At 31.2% G+C, this 24,402-nt stretch overlaps 1 protein-coding gene across 3 annotated transcripts in view; it reads right to left on the reverse strand.

The window, feature by feature from the left end:
• Positions 1-5,367: 5,367 nt before the first annotated feature.
• The window catches only part of LOC123013991 (RNA pseudouridylate synthase domain-containing protein 2-like), a 344,356-nt gene continuing 325,321 nt past the window's right edge, over positions 5,368-24,402 (reverse strand). For all 3 annotated transcript variants that reach the window (XM_044412876.1, XM_044412877.1, XM_044412878.1), the window contains 7 exons: positions 23,784-24,006; positions 23,053-23,140; positions 15,869-16,089; positions 15,620-15,810; positions 8,698-8,925; positions 8,335-8,645; positions 5,368-8,272 (listed from right to left, as the gene is read on the reverse strand). In XM_044412876.1, coding sequence (XP_044268811.1) covers positions 8,195-8,272; positions 8,335-8,645; positions 8,698-8,925; positions 15,620-15,810; positions 15,869-16,089; positions 23,053-23,140; positions 23,784-24,006 — 1,340 coding nt within the window. In that variant the 3' untranslated portion in view covers positions 5,368-8,194. The remainder of the gene's footprint in view (positions 8,273-8,334; positions 8,646-8,697; positions 8,926-15,619; positions 15,811-15,868; positions 16,090-23,052; positions 23,141-23,783; positions 24,007-24,402) is intronic.

The following is a 24,402-nucleotide window of genomic DNA, read 5'->3' on the forward strand; positions in this document are numbered from 1 at the left end:
TAAAGTGACACATTTATGAAAATATTTATGAAACAGATATGAAACCGAGGAAAAGTACTCTTAGCCAAAGGTCAATTTGATGTTAAAAGCCTAAAATAGCAGTTTATAAATATAAACACGGCTAGTTTTGTAGGAAATTCTTCTGTAAAGATGCTGAGAGCCAAAAAGTACAAAGCTTGCTACTTTTTTTGTGTAATCTTTAATATTAGTATTAGAGTATCCACTTTAGAGTTAATTAATATTTAAATACAAAAATGTTACTTCTAATAACATTCACATTTACGGGCACCTCCCTATTATAAATGTAAAATAATTAGTATAGTATTATTTATAATGGTGTTGCAAGCGTGTTGCATAATCATAATTTATGCTTCTGTGCGAGTATTTATATGAATTTTGAAAAATGAAATTCAGAATAGAAGTAAGATATAAAAAAATTGGAAATTTGTTGAAAATAATAAAAAAATAACCGCAACCGATATTGCATCCAGGTTATACATATTGAAATAACATACCCTAAAGTGCCTTCAATCTGCATCTAAGTAGGTATATGTACATACATACATACATAATTCCTTATTTGCATGACAAATAGAGCTTTGAGCGCTGTAACTCATTTTTAATTTTTTTTTAACATTTTTCTAACATTTTCTATAGACTGTTCGGGCTAAATCCTACATTAGAAGTATTGGAAGTTCTAACAATGATATTTATCTAAAATTTGTAAAAAAGTCAAGATACCTTGTAAATTATTAAACTTAGGTGTAGAGAATGTTGATACAGATCGATACAGAATTACAGAATTAAATTCTCCCTTATTTAGTGAAGAAAAAATTGGTGTTTGAAGTTTCCCAAACGTAACCTTTTAATTTTTGAGGATTCGTTAATTTTTTCCCCAATTATGAATACACCTAAGGAAAGATCTAACTTTTCTCTTTCATATTCCAAATACGATTTCAAAATCCAAAAAATTTCAAATATGGTCTAAATATTTCGAAAACATTTAAACATATCTTTCTATTTAAAATAACGAAGTTGGTAGTTGATACTCATTTCCGATGTGGCCCGAAGTGCCGCCATCTTAAAAGTATTTTTATTGAGCACTTGAGCAGGACCTAACCCATTACGCAAAATTTTGAATGAATATTAGAACTCCCAATACTTCTAATGTGGGGTTTAGCCGTAACAGCCTGTAGAAGGCTAATTAAAAATTAATTTTTTGTTAAAAGTTATTTCGTGAATTTGAGCATCTGCTTGATTCAATTTGGTCACGTCATCCACAATAATTAAATTTAATAATAATCGCGCCAAGTTACCAATTTTTACAAAACTTTGTTTTGACTTGAGTAGAAATATTATAAAGTTGGAATGGTTGCTTGCGAGAACATACCTTTTAAACTAGTAATTGGGAAAACCGGATACATCTACTCAATTTCCGGTTCCAGCAATTGCAGGTCATATTTTCTGGTTTTTTAGTTTTTTTTTGGCCTCTTAACATTAATTTTTTTTGGTCAAAACAATAGAGTAATCAATTTTGAATAAAAAACGCATAACCTTTAATACCTCTAAAATGCACCGTTTTAAAGATATTTTAATTTAAGTGAGGACTGCACAATGCTGAAAATGAAAAATATGAATTTTGAATAAATGGTATCCACGGCAACCAATAACCATGGTCACAAAAATCCCTACCAGGCATCTGTTAAGTTTGACGATAAATTTTTGTGAATTTTTTATAAATTAAATGCTACGAGATCGATTTGGATTTATTGTAGATTACGTTTGGAGTCTGAAGTAAACTCTTTTATTGAATATTTTCGATTGATCGTCTAATAATCGTCCAATCTCAAGTTGACAGATGCCTGACAGCAAAATATGTGACCATGGTCATTTCTTGCCGTGGATATCACTCATTCAAAATTTATACTTTTTGCTTTCAGTGTTGTGCAGTTCTCACTTTAAATTAAAATATCTTTAAAACGATCTATTTTAGTGGTATAAAAGGTTTTGCGTTTTTTAATCGAAATTGATTACTCTTTAGATTTAAACAATAATAAATTAGTGTTAAGAGGCCAAAAAAAACGGAAAAACACAGAAAATGTGACCTGCAACTGCTGAAACCGGAAATTGAGTAGATGTATCCGATTTTCGTAATTACTAACCTAAAGGGTATGTTCTCGCAAGTAACTATTCCAGATTTTATAATATTTGGTCAAATGGTTCCAAACTTATTACAAAAAAATAAATTTCCATACCCACATTCCGAGGGCTGTAAAATTCTTATCAATAGAGATCGGACACGAGTTATTATTTAAATTAACATCATTTTATAGGTCATTTTTGAGGTTCAAATATTGCTTCATATTTATAATAACCCTGTATACTCGTTATCATATTAATGTGCATCGAAAGAGATCATTTTAAGGTGGCAACCATGCGAAAATTCAAACAATCCTAAACTCAATCTTCCCTAAAAATTATTTTTTCAAATAAATGTGTACCCCATGTAGCAAAAAATAGTTAAAATTAACAACGTAATCAACATAGGATAGCAAACATAAAGATTTTTGTCATTATTGATGTGATTAAGTTTGTTTTGAATGACATTAATGACATTTTTTGTGTAAATCGGACTTTAAATTAAAGATTCATTTAGACTTCTACAACCTACTTCATGCACATTAATATGAAAAAGAGTATACACTACATATGTAATTTTTACGATGAATAAACAAATTACGAACATCTAGGTATCCCGTAATTCATAAACAGTCATCTCACTCCAATTTCAAATAAATGAAGAGTTGGTTCACCATATTTCTTAACATCACCGAGTTCTGAAATATTTTAAAATCCATGACGCTATGATTACCATATACTCGTATTAATCAAGATAATTTCGTTATCGTGGTATAATACAACATTTTACGTATTCTATAATACTGTCTATCAAGAAATGCGTGGGCACAAGCTGAAATATAGCTTTTGAGACGCTCCAAATATTTATGATGATACAAAGAGTTCATGGACATTTTGTATTTAGAGGTGGTCTCACTATGCTGCGAAATCACAGCTATTATTGTAGTGCTATCATAGCACCGGGGAGTAGGTACTATAGTAATTCAAAACAGCACGTACAAGCCTCCCAAGAAGATCATATTTTAGAAAAATGTTTCATTGAAACTCTCTACACATGAACATTTTTAAAATCTACCATTTGTTTGTAAAATATCTTGTTTTTTAAATACAATATGAGTTTTTTAAAACCAACTTTGAATGAAATGACTTCATCGACATTTTTTAAAAATAAACGGCCCTACTGTTTTTTACCAAAATATTTTCAAATAAAACTCATTCAAAAGTGAGAAACGTAATTTTTAGAATTAGAAACAAAATGCGAAATATTAGTCCAAAAGTTTTTCGATCGTAATGTACAAGAAGAGTGCGTTGTTGTCAAGAGATTCGTGGATGGTTCTCCTACAGCCATTAAAAATACTTTTACCATGCTAATAACGTTACAATCTTAAATCAAGTTGAAAATAGTGTATTTAAAAAAAAAATACGTGTTCAAGCATTTTTGTCAAAATAAAATTATGTATTATGTTTTAATAAAATTTATAATTTTCAGCTTCACCACCTTCAATGAATGTTTCTAATTAGAATTCGTCAAAGATATACCGATATTATGGTCTTTAAGGATATTTACCTTTTTGGGTCGTTTATGTTAGAAATGGTTTAACACCCTAATAAATAGATACAGGCTGAGTCATATACAGACTGTGCCAGAACTAGCGCCCCAGGAACGTAGAAAAAATGTTTAAAAAATTCTACCTATAAAAATTTCGAAGTTATGAAAATTTAAATTATGCACTTTGACTCTATTTATTTCTGTTGGAAAAATAATTTTCCAAGTTTTTTGCTACAGGCTATTAGAAGAGGAAACAAGGAAGCTGTATCCTAAATTGTAACTCTTTTTATAATGTTATTTGTGACTTTTATTGGCAAAATTTTTGCATCTTTATTAAATATTTATAAAAAAAGCATATACAAGATCATCAGCCTCATTAAATAGACATGTCAAAAACTAATTGTCAAAATTTTCTGACAGAATTTTTTAAACATTTTTTCCATGTTTCTGGTATCTTACTCGTATGTTACTTGAAATTTTTCTATGGGGCGCTAGTTCTGACGCATCCTGTATAATAAAGACCCTAACCGATTTTCAGACGCAACCCAGAATACATTCTCAGATACCACTATGAGTTAATTGATGTTCTGTGTGAAATTTTCCAAAGATATAAACATAGATACCTATGATAGCTTTGAGAATTTTTAGAAATTGGAATCCCACGGTGTTGTACCTTTGACGGTACAGATTCAGCCACAGCATTTTGAGGCATTCTCCATTTGTTAAGATCATGTCAGCTTTTGCGTCGTTTGAGTACATTTTGAATTCAAGGGAAAAAAGTAGAATTTTTGACACTGTCACATTTAGCTAATAGTAATGACATATCAACAATTACTTTCATTTAAATTTAATAAAGTAAATTTTTCAAATGTACAAAAAGAAAAGTGAGAATGTTTTTGGGTTGCGTCTAAAATTGTTCAGGGTCCTTATTATAAGTAACTCAGCCTGTATAAATACAAAAGTTGAAGTACGGTCTATATTAGAAAACCCCGAACACTCCGTCTGTAGAACAACATTTTTACGGCATTGCCTTGTAAGACCTTCATAAAAGTGATTGGTACGTGAAAGCTGTAAAATCGCTATACTTATCTTTAGACTTGGACTAAAAACAATAATTGTTAATTCATTGTCATTAAATAAGATTTAATATTTTCTGTTCACCGTCGTCTTTATTATTGTATACGAAATCATGCATTAATTGGCCCCATTAATGAATGATTTTCTATTAATGAAGAATTTTAGGTAAGTACAGGCATGTAATAGTAGGTATTTCATGGTCTTATAGTATCTGTGACGGTAGAGACCAGTCTAGTCACCAACTAGTTCAAGAATGTGTTCAACTTTTTATAAAAAAAATGAAAAATGAACAGTATTGTGCAGAACCTGCCTAGTATGTCAGTATGTGTATGAGTCATATGATCAAATAAATGTGTGAATGTGTGGTCGAAGTCGACTCGGGGAAACAAAATTTTAAATCCGAGTCTTCATTAATGAAAATTTGTACCATTGCGGACAACAACAAAGTGATTAAATGTGAAATAACTCTTCAAGAGTAACCTCACTTTGAATTTTTCACTGATGTAGTTGACCTACGATATAAAAGCGTGTCATTTAGACGTAATTAAAAAGTTACTTCTACAAAAATAGTTGTACCATTTTCTGTAAATAAATAATAAAAGTTAATTTTAAAATTGTTTTATTACACACTGTCTACAATGTTTACATAGTTTCTACATTTCAAAATAACCTGTCAGCTGTATAAATAATAATCATCACAGATTACAGCAAGCCATGAAAAAAATTTATAACAACACTGTAGCAACGCTACAACGTCTTTATTGTAAATGATAATATTCCATTCACAATAAAATATGATAAAAATATAATTATATAATAGAACAGATGGAAAATGCTGTGAATGGTAACTAACAATAAAGGAAAAAATATAACAATATACATGTAACACAATACTGTCTTTTATGTAGGTATGTACTTATGCAAGAAATCAGCGAAAGAAAACAAACCATAAAACATAATTATACGTCGATACCAAAATATTTATTTTGAATATTTTGATCTTATGTTCAAACTATAGGCTATTTACTTATACAATTGGAAGCGCAAAGCTTGCACATAAATCTTGAAGGATTTAATTTTATTGTACTTTTTAAAAAATTATAAAAGCTATAAATATTGAATAATGTTATTAAGCTCATTTTGGGATTGTATATTTTTAAAAATGTATTAATGAATTCTTGGCTAAGAGGTATGCGTCGAATTTTAGTTAATTTTTTGTAACTTATACCATTTAAACCAACTTATCATTTCTAAAAATCATGTAAACGTTCGCTTTTCGGTTAGTGCATTAATTATTTGAACCTACAAAGAGAGTAACATAAAAGTTTTATACGACAAAAGCAAATTTTAAGTTCTTGCATATTTTAAAAGCATAATAAAACTTATGGTCAGGTATATGCAATAGCAACATGATCTGTTTTCTTTTCTGTAATGTCATACACGCTATAGTGACGATAATAAAAACTTATGCTATTGTAGAATAGGTCCCTATAATTGTCGTAACATCACAAAGATTAATTATGTTACCGGTAGTTTTTGCTAAAAACATAATAAACCGTTTTTCTTGTTTATATGTCATACAAAAATACTCTACACTATTTTTTCAAATTCAAATCTTTATATAATTAATGTAGAGAAAGTAAAGTAGATGTTTGATATATTTTTAGAAAAACTGACCGTTTACAAACAAACTTTTTTCTATAGATGTAATGTGATGTATACAGTGAATGTTTGTAAAGTGTCTTTATTTAAAATTATCTCATAAAAATAAAGCACCGACTTTATTATTGTTAATTTTAACTTGGAATTCAATAAATAACATCCCATGTAAAAAGGAATGAAATTGTTTAATAGGTAAGTTAATTAATGAACACCAGAAAAAAGTTAAAAGTTTTCCCGAATTAAGTAAATCGCCGCTTTAGAAAAATGAAGTAGTGTAAAAAATATGTATTTATAGATGCATGCCTTTTGTAATTTTAAAGATATTTTTTTGTAATAATGTGCTTTAGAGGGAATTTTAGTGGAAAGTAAAGCATCCTCGACTGTCTCTCGGTTATCAAGATCTTCTTATAAAACTATTAACGTGAATACAATGTTGCAAATCTTTTAAGTTGGAGAGCAGTTAGGACAACTAATTCTAAAGCGACGAAATAAAATTTGAAGCATTTTAAAGAAATTTAAAGTAAATAATTGAATACACAGGACGCTTAAAAAGTGGCGCACCAACTCAGTGGCAGGGTGTTGAAAAGTATATACAGATTACAAGAAAAATGTTGAATTAATTCTTGAGGTCATATCTTACAAAATCTGAAGCAAAAAACTTATTTGTTAATCTTCAATTTACATTATTTTCTAAGTGTTTATATTTTTCTTTCAATATCTTACAATATTTAAGTTTTTGTAAAATAATTATTTATTCAACCAAAAATAAGCATTTGCAGATGTGACAAAACAGTAATTTTATTTGTCGTCATTGTAACCATGTTTATTAAATAGGAAACTGTTATTGAGGTTTCAAGAGTAACTAATTTTTATTGTTGATGAAATACAATGCAATGCCATTTAGACAACGTTGTCACATCTATTTTTGGGAATACGTTTTTTGCGAATAATTTTAATAGATATAGTTTTTTAATTATTTTTTTATCCTGTGTAAGCGTTTTTCTATCACCATTTATTAATTTAGTGCGTTACTTTTTGGGCGCCCTGTATATTAGTACAACACAACAAGGGGAATTTTTGGGACGTACTAAAGCCTATCTCTCTAAAAACGTCACAGAACAATCCCTGTCAGTGCTTTGAAAAGTAATAATGCTAATAACAATAAGTAAGTTAAAAATTGACTAAGCAAGGGTCCGAAAGCTGATATGAGAGTCGGGATATTTTCGATAGAAAATCTGCAAATGATTTCACAACACGCTTTCAAGGCACAATATGTATTCCAGTACTTTTATTGATGAGAAAAAATGAAAATCTGCTGGTGCAACAATCCGCAGATATTTATACAAATCATGGCACTTATTGTAATGACTACAATAATTAGAGTTTCAAAGTGACTCTTTTAGATACGATATTCTTATATAAAAATATTTGATTGCAATTTTCATTATACACTTGAGAACTAGACGCCGACCTTCAAAAACCGCTCAAGATAGCACTGAAATACCCACAGAGTTTGTGGTTGAATTTTAAAGCAACGAAACATGCCTAAAACTCTCTAAAACTTAATCAACTTTACCCTTTAATTCAGTTAATTAATTGATTTATTTAACCTATAATTATACTTAACGCAATCTAAAGAAATGATTGTTTTTTTGGACCCTGCCTTTTGCTTGGGCTGCTTGACCCTACAACAATAATCTAAGAGCATGGAAAGGCAGAGTGGATAAGAGATGCCTTATATTAGAGAAATAAGTTTTGTAGTAGTCATCACTCGGATATGTCTGAATCTACCCAATCTACTCTTGCCCAGTCCGGAAGTTCCGTTTCAAATTCCCAACCGGGGCCCTAAAATATATCAGACCTTGTCACAAAAACTTATCTTTGTCATAATGCGATTGTTCACTCACCCTGTATTTCCAAGCGTGTAAATACATAACTAAATCTTGCGGTTTTGGATCTCGATATCGGACCTTACATTCATAACAGTACTTGTCGACTGTCATTTTGTCAGGATTAAAACTAAAATCTGGTGCTTCGTGGCCCGTTTGAGTTGCAACAGTTACTTTTGCGTCGACGTTTCGGCTCGTGGTGAGTGACGATACAGCTAAGGGATGCGGTAAAGATTCGCAAGAAATAGAAGTGTTGTTGTCACAGGATTCATCACACGGTGATGGTTCTCTTGACACTGGGTCTGCGTCGTCGTCTCCTAAAACTCGATCTACAAGACATGTTTTATTAATATTGAAACAGATCGAGCTTTCTAAGTATACCTTTAGGCACAAGAGGTCCCACCAAGGAATCGTCTAGATCTCCCTTTCTGGGATTGAACATAGATAATTCGCTATCTCCGTCCATTCCTAACCAATTCTCTGCATTATGAATGTGGATAAGGTCACGAACTAATTCTTCGTCGGTTTTTCCACCCAAGTCTCCTCCTTTGCCTTTCACTGGACCGAAGACTTCGTGGTTGTATAAGGGATCGTTTACGACGGGATAGCCTGTGAAAATAGTATATTACAGTACGAGTGGGTGAATTAGTTTCTCACGAGTGCTGTATAGCGTTTTCTTCAATCCTGCCAGTGAATTTTGGAACACAATTGAAATTTTATAATTTGTGCAATTTATATCATAAAACATAGCGGGCACTTTCGTTGTCATTACATGAGGTAAAAGTGTGAGGTAAAACCATAAATAAATAAACATGTTGAGCAATTCTAAACGAAAAATTCTTTCCTGAGTGGGGTAAATGGTTTTTACCTCACGTTGTCATAGCAAACAATTTGAGTGAGCAAATCAAGTACTTTCTCGTTTTGTATCCCAGTGAGAAACGACAAGTTTCGATAGCAGGATTGAACAAAATCTATATACCGGATGTCCCAGGCAGGCTTGGATATAGGAAATTAACATGGAAAATTAGTTTTTATTTTTTTCCGGCTGCAGGAGTAATCAAAATCTGACTGATGGAGTTTGTAGTGCTAGAAGAGGGCTATCTTATGGATATTTTTGTCGATTCTCCAATTAACTCCATATGGGCGAAAACGGCCGTCGAAAAATCGAAATTTGAATTTGCCGGGTTAGCGTTACCAAGAAACGAACTATCAAGTCATTGTTGCCAAAGGAGGATTTGTCACAATTTGACTTGATAGTTCGTTTCTTAGTAACGCTAACCCGGCAAATTCAAATTTCAATTTTTCAAGAGCCGTTTTCGCCAAAATGGAGTTAATTGAAGAATTGACAAAAATGTCGATAAGATAGTCCTTTTCAAGCACTACAAGCTCCATTAACCAAATTTTAATTTCTGTTACTCCTGCAGGAAAAAAGTAAAAACTAATTTCCCATGTTAATCTCCTATATCCAAGCCTGCCTGGGACACCCGGTATATAAAGAGGCTTGTCCTGACTGATCTATCAACCCACAGCCTAAACCGCTGGAGACAAACATTTCAAATTTTCACAGTAGATACCTTTTATAACGTAGGCATCCAATAAGAAAGGATTTTTGGAAAATCAACCCCTAAGGGGGCTAAATGGGGTGGTGACTTCGAAGTTTTAAAGCTATAGCCATGAAAATTGGTATTTAGGCTTTCGGTTAAAAATAAAAAAATACGTATTTTACCATTTTTGGAAATTTCACCCCCAAGGGGGTTGAACAAGGGTAAAAGGTCTTAAAATATTTGTATTTTTTTTAAAGTTAAATTAATGAAAATTGGTATTTGGGCTCTCAGTTAAAAACAAAAAAACACGTGTTTTAGGATTTTGGAAAATTTCATTCCCAAAGGGGTCAAACAAGGGATGAAAATTTGTATAAATATTTATAAATTTGTCATTTTTGAAGTTATATTTATGAAAATTGGGATTTGGGCTTTTGGTTAAAAATGAAGAAACACGTGTTTTAGGATTTTTGAAAATTCCACCCTCTAGGGGGTTAAACAGGGATGACAATTTGTATTAAAATATGTAATTTATAAATTTAAATCCTTGAAAATTTGTATTTAGGCTTTCGATTAAAAATCAAGTAATACGTGTTTCAGGATGTTTGGAAATTTCACCCTCAAAGGGGTTGAACAAGGGTAAAACTTCGTAAAATTTTGTATTTGGGTGTTCAGTTAAAAACAAAATACCACCTGTTTCAAGATTTTGGAGAATTCTATCCCTAAGGGGTCAAAACAAGGGATGAAAATTTGTATAAATATTTATAAATTCGTCATTTTTGAAGTTATATTTATGAAAATTGGGATTTGGGCTTTCGGTTAAAAATGAAGAAACACGTGTTTTAGGATTTTTGAAAATTCCACCCTCTAGGGGGTTAAACAGGGATGACAATTTGTATTAAAATATGTCATTTATAAAGTTAAATCCTTGAAAATTTGTATTTAGGCTTTCGATTAAAAATCAAGTAATACGTGTTTCAGGATTTTTGGGAATTTTACCCTCAAGGGGGTTGAACAAGGGTAAAACTTCGTAAAATATCCGTTTTTTTAAGTTAAATCTATGAAAATTGGTATTTGGGTGTTCAGTTAAAAACAGAATAGCACGTGTTTCAAGATTTTGGAGAATTCTATCCCTAAGGGGGTCAAATAAGGGATGAAAGTTTGTATAAATATGTATTATAGTTAAACATGGAATGAAAATGTGTATCAAAATTTGTCATTGTTAAGTAATATCCATGAAATAAGACTTAAAATTTTACAGTTTTTAAATAAGTTATAAAAGACGGACTTTTTATTTTTACTACGAAGTGCATAATAAATTATGTGTTGCTATATTTTGTTAGTAAGTTTCTTAGCCCTTCTGCGTTTTGAAATAATTGTGGATGTCAAACTACCACGCGAGCGAAGCCGCGGGCAACAGCTAGTAACTAATAAATACATTTTATGCGTGATGTAAACTAAAATGATTTTACCAAAAAGATCATAAACTTACTTACAACATTGACATCACTTGCTAAAATTACACAGGTAAATACAGCCCTTTCGAAAGAATGAAAATATTTTTAAATAGATATAACTATAAATTAAGATTAAGAGTACAATCTTCGACAAATGTATACGAATATGAAATATCCCTCACAAAATTTAAGCCAATCAAGTCTGCTCATTTCTCAAATTTATCCAATCAGATTCAAATTACGAGATAATTCCACGTGTGCAAATTATCGATAATTTGCCCATGTGCTAAATTACCGCGAATCTGACTGGATGAGTTTCAGAAATTTAAATAATTTGATTGTGATAAATTATTTTTTTTATTTCTCATAATGAAAACATTGTTTTTGTAAATTATGTTCGCGAAATAGTCTGCAAAATACCCCTCGTGCATGCCAAATTGATTCTAATTTAAAATTATCGACAATTTGGCTTCCCCTCGGGGTATTACTATTGATAATTATCGTCATTGTCACAGTATAGCGCCGTTTAGGATATTAGTAGTTATTAATTAATGTAGTTATTATTGTACTTAAAAATTTGTTTTGCTTATGTATTTTTTCCAATTTTAGAATATGAAAGCTGCATAATAAAATACACCAGAGAAAAATTTCAAGTAAGATAAGATACTAGGAACATGAAAAAAATGTTTAAAAACTTCTATATGTCAAAAAATTTTGACATTTATTTTTTGACATTTGACATGTTTTTATATCTATTTAATGATACTGATGCATGGACCTAGTATAGTCAGGACGGAGCGTTCCCTATATCGTCAATGCTTTAAATACGGTATCAGTCGGTCTCTCTCTAGTACCACTTTATGACTCTTTTCAAACTACGCGCAACACTGTTGGCCCTCTGTTGGGATCTTTCCAGTGGCGTGCCCATCGGGGAGTTATTTATGAAATTTGGGTATTTCAGCTATTTTATTTTGACTTTACTTGTGAGTTATTACGGCATGATTTTTCTGTGTTTGAGTGTTGTTTCATTGTTTTTGTTGTTATTGTTTGTTTTTTATTGTTTAATTATTGGAATTCGGATGAATTGCAAAGTGGATGAAAAATGCCAAGTTGCAAAACATGCAAACGTGCCAAAGGGGTGCATATTCCACAATAGAAAATAAAATAATATTGCACAGGTAAATTTGAATTTTAGTCTCGATCTCACAACATAATTATTAATGTTTCACAGAAATAGAATGAATTAATATGTAATAGTTTCTATAGGATTGATTACTTTAAAAACTAAAAGTTTTGACCTAAAGGTAGGTATGTACATAATACGCAGTGAAACAATGATTTTTAAGGAACTGTTTCTAGGAAAGAAAAATTAAAAATAATATTGCTACGCCACTGGAAAAACGCATGTTGCGCTTTGTGTTTAGTATCACTTTATAGCAGTACGCATTTGCACGGCATTTCCACTTTTTTCAAATAGTGCTCCCTCCTGTAAATACTACCTCCAGGTACTGATGATCTTGTATATGTTTTTTTTACAATTATTTAGTAAAGGGACGAAAATATTGCCAATAAAAGCCATAAATAACATTGAACACAGTTACAATTTAGGATACAGCTTCCTTTTTTTCCTCTTTTAGTCGCCTATAGCAAAAAAACTTGGAAAATTATTTTTCCAACAGAAATAAATAGAGTCAAAGTGCAAACTTTAAACCCTCATAACTTCGAAATTTTTATAAATAAAATTTTTTTACCATTTTTTCCATGTCCCTGGTATCTTACCTTATATGGCATTTTTCTCTGGGGCGCGAGTTCTGGCGCACCCTCTATAATCAAACTGAACATTATTATACTGATAAATGTGATATAAAAAATTACTAACACCCGATTTCCGGTACAATTTTACCTGAGTTAAAATTTAACTGTTCGATAGTTGTTAAGATAATGATTGATGTTTAATTGAAGTTAAAATTTATCTCTCCGTTAAATATACAGCTACATTAAAAACAATACGGGAAATGTCAAAAAAAAAGAGTTTTTTTTTCAATTTTTCCATGGAGTGAACGTGTTTTATTAAAAATAGGTTAAAATATTTTGATGGCATTCTAAATTCTGCCACTAAATTCAAAATTTTCCTACCATTTTCCAGGTGAGTGACGATTCACAAGTTGGTATAAATTTAACGACATTGATGGAAATATTTTTGATAGGTATTGTCAAGTTGACAATTGACAACTAGAAACGAATTTACATTTGGAAAAATTTCATTTCCCGTTTTTTTTTTAATGTAGCTGTATTTCCAGAAACTGAGCTTAAATCAAATAATGTACAGATTGTCTAGAATAAGAATAAAGGCCCTGAGTCCCGGGTGCGCAGTGAACAAAGTAAGGGTGGGGAAAGGAGCTTCATTTTTTTTTAAAGACAGTTCTGCTTTTCACATTGACACATACTAAAAGTATACAGGGTGTTGCACAACTCGTACCCCAACGAAAAATGCCATGTTAGACAAGATATCAGTAATATGGAAAAATGTTAAAAAAATTCTATCTAGAAAAATTTAAACATTATGAAAGTTTAAGTTTTGCACTTTGACTCTATTTATTTCTGTTGGAAAAATAATTTTCCATGTTTTTTTGCTGCAGGCTATTAGAATAGGAAGCAAGGAAGCTGTATCCTAAATTGTAACCACGTTGAACGTTATTTGTGGCTTTTATTGACAAAATTTTTGTTTGTTTACTAATTAATTATGAAAAAACATACACAAGATTATCACTAACATTAAATAGACATAAAAAAATATAAAATGTCAAAAAATACATGTAAAATTTTTTGAGAGATAGAATTAATTTTTTCCCATATCCCAGGTATTTTATTTTACTTGGAATTTTTCTCTGAGGTGTGAATTCACAAAAACACCCTGTAGTTCTTGATGCAATAATTATAGAGTTTGGTCGATGCAAAATTGAATAAAATTCCACAGTCTTTCTCACAGACTTGTACCACAGTTAAATTTACAAGTGAGGATGACCACTTTGTGGTTGAAACGCGTTGTAATAAAGGTATGGTGTGTCGAGTTAAATTGTGGTTGTGTACAGAAGTTGAAGTGTTATAGGAAAGTAGTTGATATCTGGTGGCAGGGTAGAAACTATCCAAATGGGGAAAACATATTTTAACAATATCAGTTTTCCATTTTTGTCAATTTGACAAGTCAATGTAAATATAGAAAGCGATTTTGCTCCGTACATCATTGCAAAAACTAGTGGGAGCATCTATTTCGATGCATTACTTTCAAAAATGGAAATCTAAACTTTTGGTATTATTATTTAAAATACAAAATTACTTTTAAAAACCTTAGGTGACTGATTAAATAAAACTTTTAAGTTGTCACAAAATTCCGTCAAAATCCCGCCAAAACGTCGCCGCGTCTAAGCTACACAGCAAAAACAACATGCTGTAAACTATTCAAATGGGAAAAACATTGATGGTTTAGTACCACCTATTGGTGGCTGATTTTCTCTTATACTTTCCAACATTTCACATGCATAGTAATTTGATTATTACTTTATGATTGTGAATAAAAATAATTCAATGCTAGTCTTTTGCTTTTTATTTAAGAAATGGTTGTGTATGTAAATTATTTTCTACCTACAAACGGTGTTGCCGAATTTTCTTATTTTTTTTATACCGGGTGTCCGGTCTCAAACTCGAATATAGGGAAATAATATTGAATGCGATTTTTATGTATTTTGTTCATTTCTTTTATATTAAAATAAACAGATATCTAAGTAATCAAATATTTAATTGGTTTTTATTAAGCATAACAAAAAGTAATAAAAATCAAATTATAATGAATTTTCAAATCACCTCCCATTTTGAACCAAGCAATAAAAAGTAAACATTACCATGTTAAATCCTTATATTCCGGTTTGAGAACAGACACGCGGTATATACGCACCTTTTTTTTATAAAAATTAAGATTCCACGCAAGCTAATTCTCATCTAAAAGTTTAAATATAGCTTGGAAATTTTTGAGACAGCCTGTAAATATACCTACTTATACACAAACACGTTAAGATTATAATAAGAGTATCCAAGAAATCCAATCCCAATAAAGTATAACAGAAATTATGCAAACTTCTGGTAACTTTAAGCAACATTATCAGGTGAATATGAAAAGACAGACAATTTCTGCAAGTTTCATTTTTAAACGTTATCTCAAAGGTGCAATTTTAAAAATTGATGTATCGAAATAATTACGTCAAGAAATTTACAAAAATGACGTGTCGTTTGTTAATTTGATAAACTCACCTAAATACTGTAAGTGTACCCTGATTTGATGCATTCGTCCGGTTTTGGGTTTACACAGAACAATGCTAGTTTTTCCATTAAAACCTAATTTTTGAAAAATGGTGTTGCAGTCTTTTCCTTTAGGAGAGACTTTACAAACGCCTATTTTGTAACTAACCACTTCAATAGGTTCCTTACATTCTATAATTTCACTACAATAGATTTTTCAGATTATGATTAATTATATGCTTGCAGAAGCAATTAACTTACTCTGGAAATTCGCCTTCTACCCTACAGACGTATTCTTTCTGCACTAGTCTGTTCCTGATTTGGTGTTCCATTTGTCTAGCTTTTTTTGGAGATCGGCCAAAAAGTAGCAGACCACTTGTTAATCGATCCAGTCTATGTATTGTCCTTAAATTCTTCAGGTTATATTCTTTGGCAAGTATAAAAACGACGGTGTTGTGTCGATATCTACCACAAGGATGAACCTAAAAATCACAGTATTCGAAATGAAATCTAAATTCAAGCAATAATTTTTTTTATTGCTTTCCAATAATAAACAACCAAACCTACCTCAAAAATTAACATTAAGCAAAATAAAATGCGCCAGCTTAGTGAATATGTAAAGAAGCAACAAAGAGACTGTCGGGAAAACTTAGGAAACAAAGTCAAAGGCCATGCAAATGGTTTTGTGTTATCTTTGTGAAAGTTAGCAGGAAAAAGGAACACTACAAAGTAAAATACACATACATACATCCTCACACGTTTCTACATTAACTATGTTTGCTTGAAATTGTAAGAACAACTTTTGCCTTTATGAAGGTAATATGAATATCGCCTTATGTAATGTTGTTTCTCCATAAGCTTGGTATGCAAATAGAAAAGACACAGCAAGCACGTTTTTTTTAAACAATGGTTTTCCAACCTGGATTGGTATCTACAGGTGATTCACGAGGAATAATGAGCCTGACCAAATTCTCGATACAACCACCATTACACTTTCGTAAGTTGCTTTGCGACATTTAAAAAAATATATAATTTGAATCCATGATCCCTATTACGATCAAGTTAGTTTTGAGAAAATTATGTTCCTGTTAAGTTATCAAAGCAAAGGATACCACTGGATAAGGCTTGAATGGGTGATTTCCGTAATTCGTATTTTAATATACCTATTATTATGTTGGTATTTCAATTACATCGTTTTTCATTATTTTAATGTCAAAACTGACAAATTGTAAGTGTGCTCGCTATAATTTCATATTTATTACAAAAAATCTTGGAAATCTACCTGACCTTTGAAAATGTAATGTTGGTTGCATCGAGAATTTCGTCAGGCTCATTATTCCTCGTGAATCATAGATGATTCTAACATAGAACCACCTTTAAAATTTTGAAATTCTTGATCATTATATTTTCAAAGCCATTTGCCGCTCTATACATAACTGTCACTGTTAATAAAAATTTGACACTTATCAATTCGTAATATTTTGCGTTTATAGCCGTTTATTTATGATTTATGAATATTGCGTTCAAATTGCATATGCAATTGTTTACTTCCCAATGAAAAGTTTACTTTTTTTACCATAAAATTTAAAGTTATTAATTTGACATTTCATACCTCGTCAGGCAAAGAAAGAGTTTATAGAAACTTATCATAACAGAATATTAAATATTTTATTACCAAACTCTTAAAAATCTATCAGAAAAAAGGTTCAGTAAAAGTGTAGTACTAGTAATACAACATTCATTTTTAGCCTTCTTTCATCCTACTAAATGAACAAATAAATGTGTTTTAAGCAAAAATATAAAATATGTATAATTTAAAGAACGTTTTAAAATAAAATAATAGTTATTTTGTCATTTAATAATCAAACAAGGCAATTCAATTTGCCATTGCGCATACGCTTGAACACACCATGCTCATTCGTCACTTATTCATACAGTGTTTGCATCCCATCAGTTTCTTCTAACCTGATCTAAGTCAAACTTAAAAACTTAAGCATTCTGACCAGTATTTCTTGGTGTTGAAGTACGACCGGAGCACACTGTACTCACCGGTAAGGAACACGGCTTATCCAAAACTACTAAGTCCTCGTCAACATGAATTAGCTTGATTGGGTTTGCTAACACAGGGGTTTCATGTCTGTAATGAACCAATAACATGAGACTTTCATGTGGCACACCTGCGTCTCTCTTAGTATTTGTTCTGTATCGAATAGGCCCGTGCACATGAAAAGATTTAATCTACAAAATTGATCTCTGTTGAAAAAGAGACGTGCTGAAGTAGGTTTTGTTTTATTATTTTGTCAGGTTGGCGTCACGTTGATGGTGCTTTGTTAGACCGTACTGACGCAAGTAGTAATATCAGTAATAAAGAGAAGAATTTCTCGTTTCAACATTACTATTTAGAATTTTGCTGGTTGTTGCGAAATATAAATATGTGAACGCTGACATGCGTGTTAATTCCACTATTTACCTACACCTCCTTTAAATTTCATAATGAACAAAAGCGACTGGTGGAATTACATGAGAGTCACTGTTAATAAGACTAATAGTTTGCATTAAAGCAAGTTTACCCTAACAATCTAGCATCTAACAAAAAATACCCCTTTAGGAAATACCAAATTTTGTATAATCAGGCCTAATAAATTTCTCAAAAGTAATTCCAAGTATTATACGAAACCGTTTTGCTTAAAAAAAAATATTAAAGAAAACTGGCATTTTGTACAGGGTGTACTAATTAAAAAAATTAGGAAAGTAACTTTGCATTAATGAACAAAAAACATTATAGTAAAAGTACAGAATAAATAGAAAAGTTATCTGTAACTTTACAAATTACCACTTCAGATTTCGCACTCATTATAATTATGTTGACTTTATTAGTAAATATGTATTCTACATTATTTAAACTCTTTGTAATTAGCGCTATAATTGCATATACTCTTGTCCCAAAAAATGTTAGGTCAGCCAATTAGATTATCTAAATCATTTACTGGACGTTTGCTTATTGATCTGACAGCGGTCTGAGAGCGGAAGTCAAAAGCGGATCAATACGGATTAAGATCAAACACACGCATAAACGAAAGCAGCAAATCGGTCAAGCTTTGTCATTCTGGTTTTGCGTTAAACTGGTTTTTGTTACTTTAGATGTCTCATAAAATCTGAATTCAGATCAGCAAAAGACGCGACAATGCTATATGGGTTAATTAAATAGGACAGTTCTGCAAATGTAAAACCTACTTCACGTAGGAAATACTTTTAAACTAAACTAAAACTAAAGAACAATTTGAGCTATTACAAGCTCAAATAAGACTAATTGTTACAAATCAGATTTTTCACAATACCATTGATTTCTTATTAATAATTATTATGCATATTTTTACTCAGTTGACTACTTAAAAAAAAATTCATTTCCTCCTCAAGTAACCCAATGTCAAAAGCAATGTTTCCCAAAATGACAAAATAAAATCCGTTTGCTTGAGGTTAAAAATGATTGAGAATCCTATTTTCACGATTTCGTGACGTGGGTCAAGTCCGTCTGTTGTCGGCTGTACACACCACATAAACTTACAAAAATCAATATAATGTGTGAACTACTAGTACACTTGTTTACGTAAAAAAATGTAACTAGCCCGAGGAGATATCGTACTTAAATGATCAAATGATTAAATGATGAAAAATTACGGATTTGTTAAATTTCTACCTTATCAAAGTCCACTCAAGTGTGTTTAATATCGGGAATTTTATGTAATTATAAATACCTATTTTGGGCTTCGAAATAATTTGATGCACCTGATATTTTAAGCTTAAACTATAAAAAATATTTTGAACTAATTTTAGGAAAGTCGAAGAAGTTAGATTTTTTAGAATTTATAATTTGTTTCCTAAATTATTTAGTCTAGTAATGCAAACCCATTTTAGACCTGACCTGACCTAACCACGTTGGTCTTCCACACAGAAGGACATTTTTAATGTATGTACTATTAGTGGTAAAAAAACTGGGACAAAATTTGTTCAATGTGTATCAAACATTTGAATTGTCACTCAAAATAAAATTTAATTGACCGTTGAAGCCCTTTGAACGTAAAGAGATGCTAAATTACTCGTGTTGTTTATGAAACCTCTGTAAACAGCATTAAAAAACTGAACTCTAACTTGATGTTTGTGACAATATACAGGGTGAATATAAAGTATGGAACCAAGCGGTTTTATTTTTGATCATTTGCCTCCACAAAATAATAATTAATATAAATTAGAGTAATATAAAAAATGTGATCGTATTTTCAGAACGAAATTTTGTTTTGTTTTTGAGTTACGCGATTTTTTTTGTCAAAATTACAATTTGTGAAAAATTTTTTATGAAAAAATTAAATATAAAGCAGATAGTTGTAATCCTTAGAGTATAGCTTTTATGAGAAAAATGATTTTATTGTTGGTTGCCATTTAAAAAAATATTTTTTTTGTAGAATTCAAAAACAAAAGAAAATTTCGAAAAATTTTATTCTTGTTAAATCATCAGGATCATCACATTTTTATAGTACTTTATCATTCATCTATTAGTTTTTTCAAAAAATAAATAGTTTAAGCCAAAAACGTTTGGCTCCATACTTTTTATTCACTTGGTATGTATGTAATAATTGTCATAACTACTGTTCGGCACCGGGATTTTATCTACCCCCACTACATAGCGCTATCGCAATGCCGTCGCGCGTTTGTCTGCGAGCCGAATTTCCGATATGTAACCGTTTAATTTTTGAGTGTCGTATAATTAGATAAAGCTGTAAAGGGCCATTTCACTGTTACTACAATTTGATAAAAGTTATTCCAATATTTTTTTGTGAAACTCGAGATCCGAGTTTTCACTACGTACGGCACTGGCCGACTCATGCTATGCATGGTGGGAGGCAATTACGAGAAAATAAATCCAGAGCGCCGAACAGTGGCATAACTTTTATAACCTTATTTGGAAAATGCCAAAATTACCCGATGTAAACTTCTGTTTCATGTTTGTCACAGTTTTTTATTTTCACCGATTGTACGTGTGTAACGTACATCAAATGCTTACACTCCAATATTTGAAATTAATTAAAACATGACATAAGTAAGCAATACCACAGTAACAGATGCAATCGGTATGCGCCTTAATCGGTACAAAATACTCCTAATAGTCATAACTCCTTTAGTGTGTTTTCAAAATTTGGAGGTCCCAGCTCCCTCCGTTAAGGAGATATTAAGAAAAGAAGGAAACAAATTTAAAAATAAATGGCCCCATTTGTCTTTGGTAAAGAAGTAAGTTTTTTATAATTTTTTATAGGAGAAACCCACATTATTTTCAAGTGTTCCTGAATTTTCGTCGGTAAAAACGGACACGTAGGACATGGAAATATGTTTAAAAATTCTGTCTGTCAAAATTTTTTGACATTTTACCTTTTTATGTCTATTTTTATTATTACCGATGATTTTGTATAGGTACGTTTAGTTGTTTTTTCACAATTCTTCGGAAAAAGTACAAAAACTTTGCCAGTAAAAGACACAAATAACGTTGAACATGGTTACAATTCAGAATACAGCTTCTTTGTTTTCTTTTCCAATAGCCTGAAGCAAAAAAAAAATGTAAAATTATTTTATTCTTGACACTGTCAAAATTTACGGTTTTTCTCCTGTGTAAGGAAGTTTTGACAACTCTGGCATTTCTCAATACGAAACGTCAGATTATTTTTAACAGATTTAAAGCAAGTTTAAGCCTTATTGAGTCTAATTCGAAGAATAAAAAGTTGTATTCAACTCGTTTGAGTGTAAATCGGATGCTTCATTCCACCTCGTGGATGATAAACCACTCGTTACACTCGTGGTTTTAAAATCCACTCGGTGAAATAATGCGTCCGATTTACACTCAAACTCGTAGAATAAATAACTATTTTGGCCTTGAAACTGTAAACTGACATTTTTACACATTTCTTCAGTTTTGCGCACGTAGTGCGGTAAAATAGCAAGAAAATTTTAGGCTTCTAGAGACTCTACAGTTTATCTATTTAGTACACAATTTATTTATTTTTTTCGGTAAGATTCTATTTAACGCTACCTCGTGGTGAAAATAGTAAACGCATAGAGCCGTCATGTGTTGACTAATCCAAATTTAAATTAATCGAAGAACGGTCTTCGATCAAAAAGTTTTGTACATTATTTGTGCGTTAGGTATTTTACAGTATTCAGTTTTATTAAAGGTCTTAGCTTCGCTTCGAGCTTCAATATTAAAATTTACGCTGTAAAATTACACCTACCGCACGTATAATGTAAACAACCATTATAATTGTATAAATGCATAAGGATTGCAATAATTACATATAAAAAATCTAATTACATATAAAAAATCAGAGATTTATGGAACGTATAAAATCATCAAAAAAACTCTAAAGTAACTTTTGGTATAGTAGACATAAGATAACTCAATCTTGTTTACATCAATTTAGTTACTAGGTATACCTATTTTCACCAGAATGTCTTTATTATGGTATAAACAGATGTTTCATTACACTAAGATGAAAAGGTAAGATCTGTGAAAATTATTATTTACACAATGAAAACATGTTAAAATTGATATCTGACTTAAAATGTATGTTTATATCTTTTTTTGGAAAAGAGAATTTTACGTATGCACCTACGTATATTATGCCAGTCGCGGCTTGTACTCCTACAATTTACTAACAAAGATATTCAGAATATGTATTTGTAAAGCATTTTGGGTTCTGTAGTCATGTTTTCTGTCCAAACAGGTTTTAAAAGGGGAAAATAGCTGATGTTTTCTTAATGGTTTATAAAGCTGCTTTATGGTGAACTAAGTTAATTTATGTCACAAGTAGAAAGAGTATTAGTTCAAAGTTGTTGGAAAACAGGTGGTCAAAAAAGAAACTTTTAGAGACTAGCTGTCATAAATCATAGAAGTTTCAAGTATTTTAAAGAGATAAGGAGATAACAATGTCTCGTTGGAAATTATTTCTTTTGATCAGTACATCATTTACATCTATTAATTATTAAGCAGCCAAAACTGACGTCGCATTGTTATAATTTAGAGATTTAGTAGAGGTAAAAAACTTATTAGCACAATATATATTTTTTTAATTATTTGCACCACGGTTAGAAAACTGTGCTAAGGTTCTACTTTAAATGCCAACGTTCTTACTTTAATTTGAGGCTAGATCGGATCATGCAAAAACAACCTATGTCGGAAGAGAGAAATCAATAGTTCTGTACTCGATAAAGGATTCATCAACAGGTTCTCTGTAAAATGAATTAAACTAGTTGGATTTAAACCCCTCAAGCAGTTCAATGATTAAATCAATGAAGCGAATGCAAAAATATAAGAACTTGTAGACAAACATGCTTTATTATAGGACTAGATAGAAGGCAGTAGTAATAGCAGCAGTAACAATGGCAGTCTATTGGCCACTTACAGGGATAGAGGCAGGTTTGTTGACCACCACAATGTCCTCATCCATGTGTACAATGGTGATGGGTTGGCTAGTGACGGGCACTTCATGTCTGCAACATTATAGGCTCAGTACGTCTCATAGTACGCAAGCTTTTTCAAACACAAAAACAGACAAATCAAACAAACTAAAATCGTTGGTTCTCTGCAATGTTATAAAAGTTGGTTATTCAGCTTGCCAGGTTAGTATAAACAGGGAGCAGTTTTCCGCTAATTAAATCAGTTATTTTGGAAGCATGCATGCACAGGTAAATGAGTAATATTATTTAAAAAAAAAAACAACGAAATAAACAATAGGACGCAAACATAACTGTCATCATCAAGTAAATATCGTAGAAAGTTAAATAGTCCACAAATACGGAAATTATCCCAGCAATTGCAGGTATTAAATGTGCCATCATCAGCCTGATATAAAGCTAATTGCTGATTGCATATAACAATCGAATTCATAATTCCACAAACATAACGTAGTCAAAAATTAACGATCCGGGACTGTGAATTAAAATCATTGATTGGAGATAATTCCATATCAGCAATTTAAAGCAACAATAAACTCAGGTGGTTTGTGGAAAATAACTGATTTACACTAGTGGAATCAGCGCAATATTGTAGGTACAAGTAAACGAATATTCTATCAATTAAACAGATAAAGCATTCAAGTTCCATAACAATTAGATACCGTAATGCCATACATACCTGTGAACTACGTTGGCCAGAAGATCGTTATGTTTTAGCTTGTAGTCTATAGGGACTTTGTCATAATTTACAGTTAGAGTTCCTGCTTGGATGCACCTTTCATATTCTTCGGCAGGATGTGCTCGAAATTCTCTAGCAAATACGTCCAAGATTCTCTCGCCGACCCACCTCCCTTTAGTGAATGTTGTGAACGTGAAATAGTAAGGATATACTTTCCGCAGCCCTATCAGAAAATAAAAAAAATTATCAATAAGTACCAAATATATGTAGAGTGTTCCTTTTTTATTGTTACAAGTTTAAACAGGAGATAAAATATTCAATTTTAAGGCAAAAGTTTCTTATAAACATGTATCGAAAGATGCTACGCAAAGGAGCTACACCCTCTCAAAGGGATGTGTCTTTTGGTAGGTTTTTTCCAATATTTCCCAAATTATTTTAGATACAATTACAAAATTTGGTACAGATGATAATCTTTTATACACCTACACGAATTCAAAGATAAAATGTTGTAATTTTTAATCAGGGGCTTCCTAAACTGGGTGGGTATAGGGTAAAAAGTGCTCTAACTATTTTGGCTGTAGTTTCTTGCCGCTTTCAGCAATAAAATTCTAAATTTCAT

This window comes from Tribolium madens, unplaced genomic scaffold (genome assembly GCF_015345945.1).
Source record: "Tribolium madens isolate multiple individuals breed KSU strain unplaced genomic scaffold, Tmad_KSU_1.1 Scaffold_96;HRSCAF=242;Tcas5.2_LG5, whole genome shotgun sequence".
In the NCBI taxonomy this organism is placed as follows: domain Eukaryota; kingdom Metazoa; phylum Arthropoda; class Insecta; order Coleoptera; family Tenebrionidae; genus Tribolium; species Tribolium madens.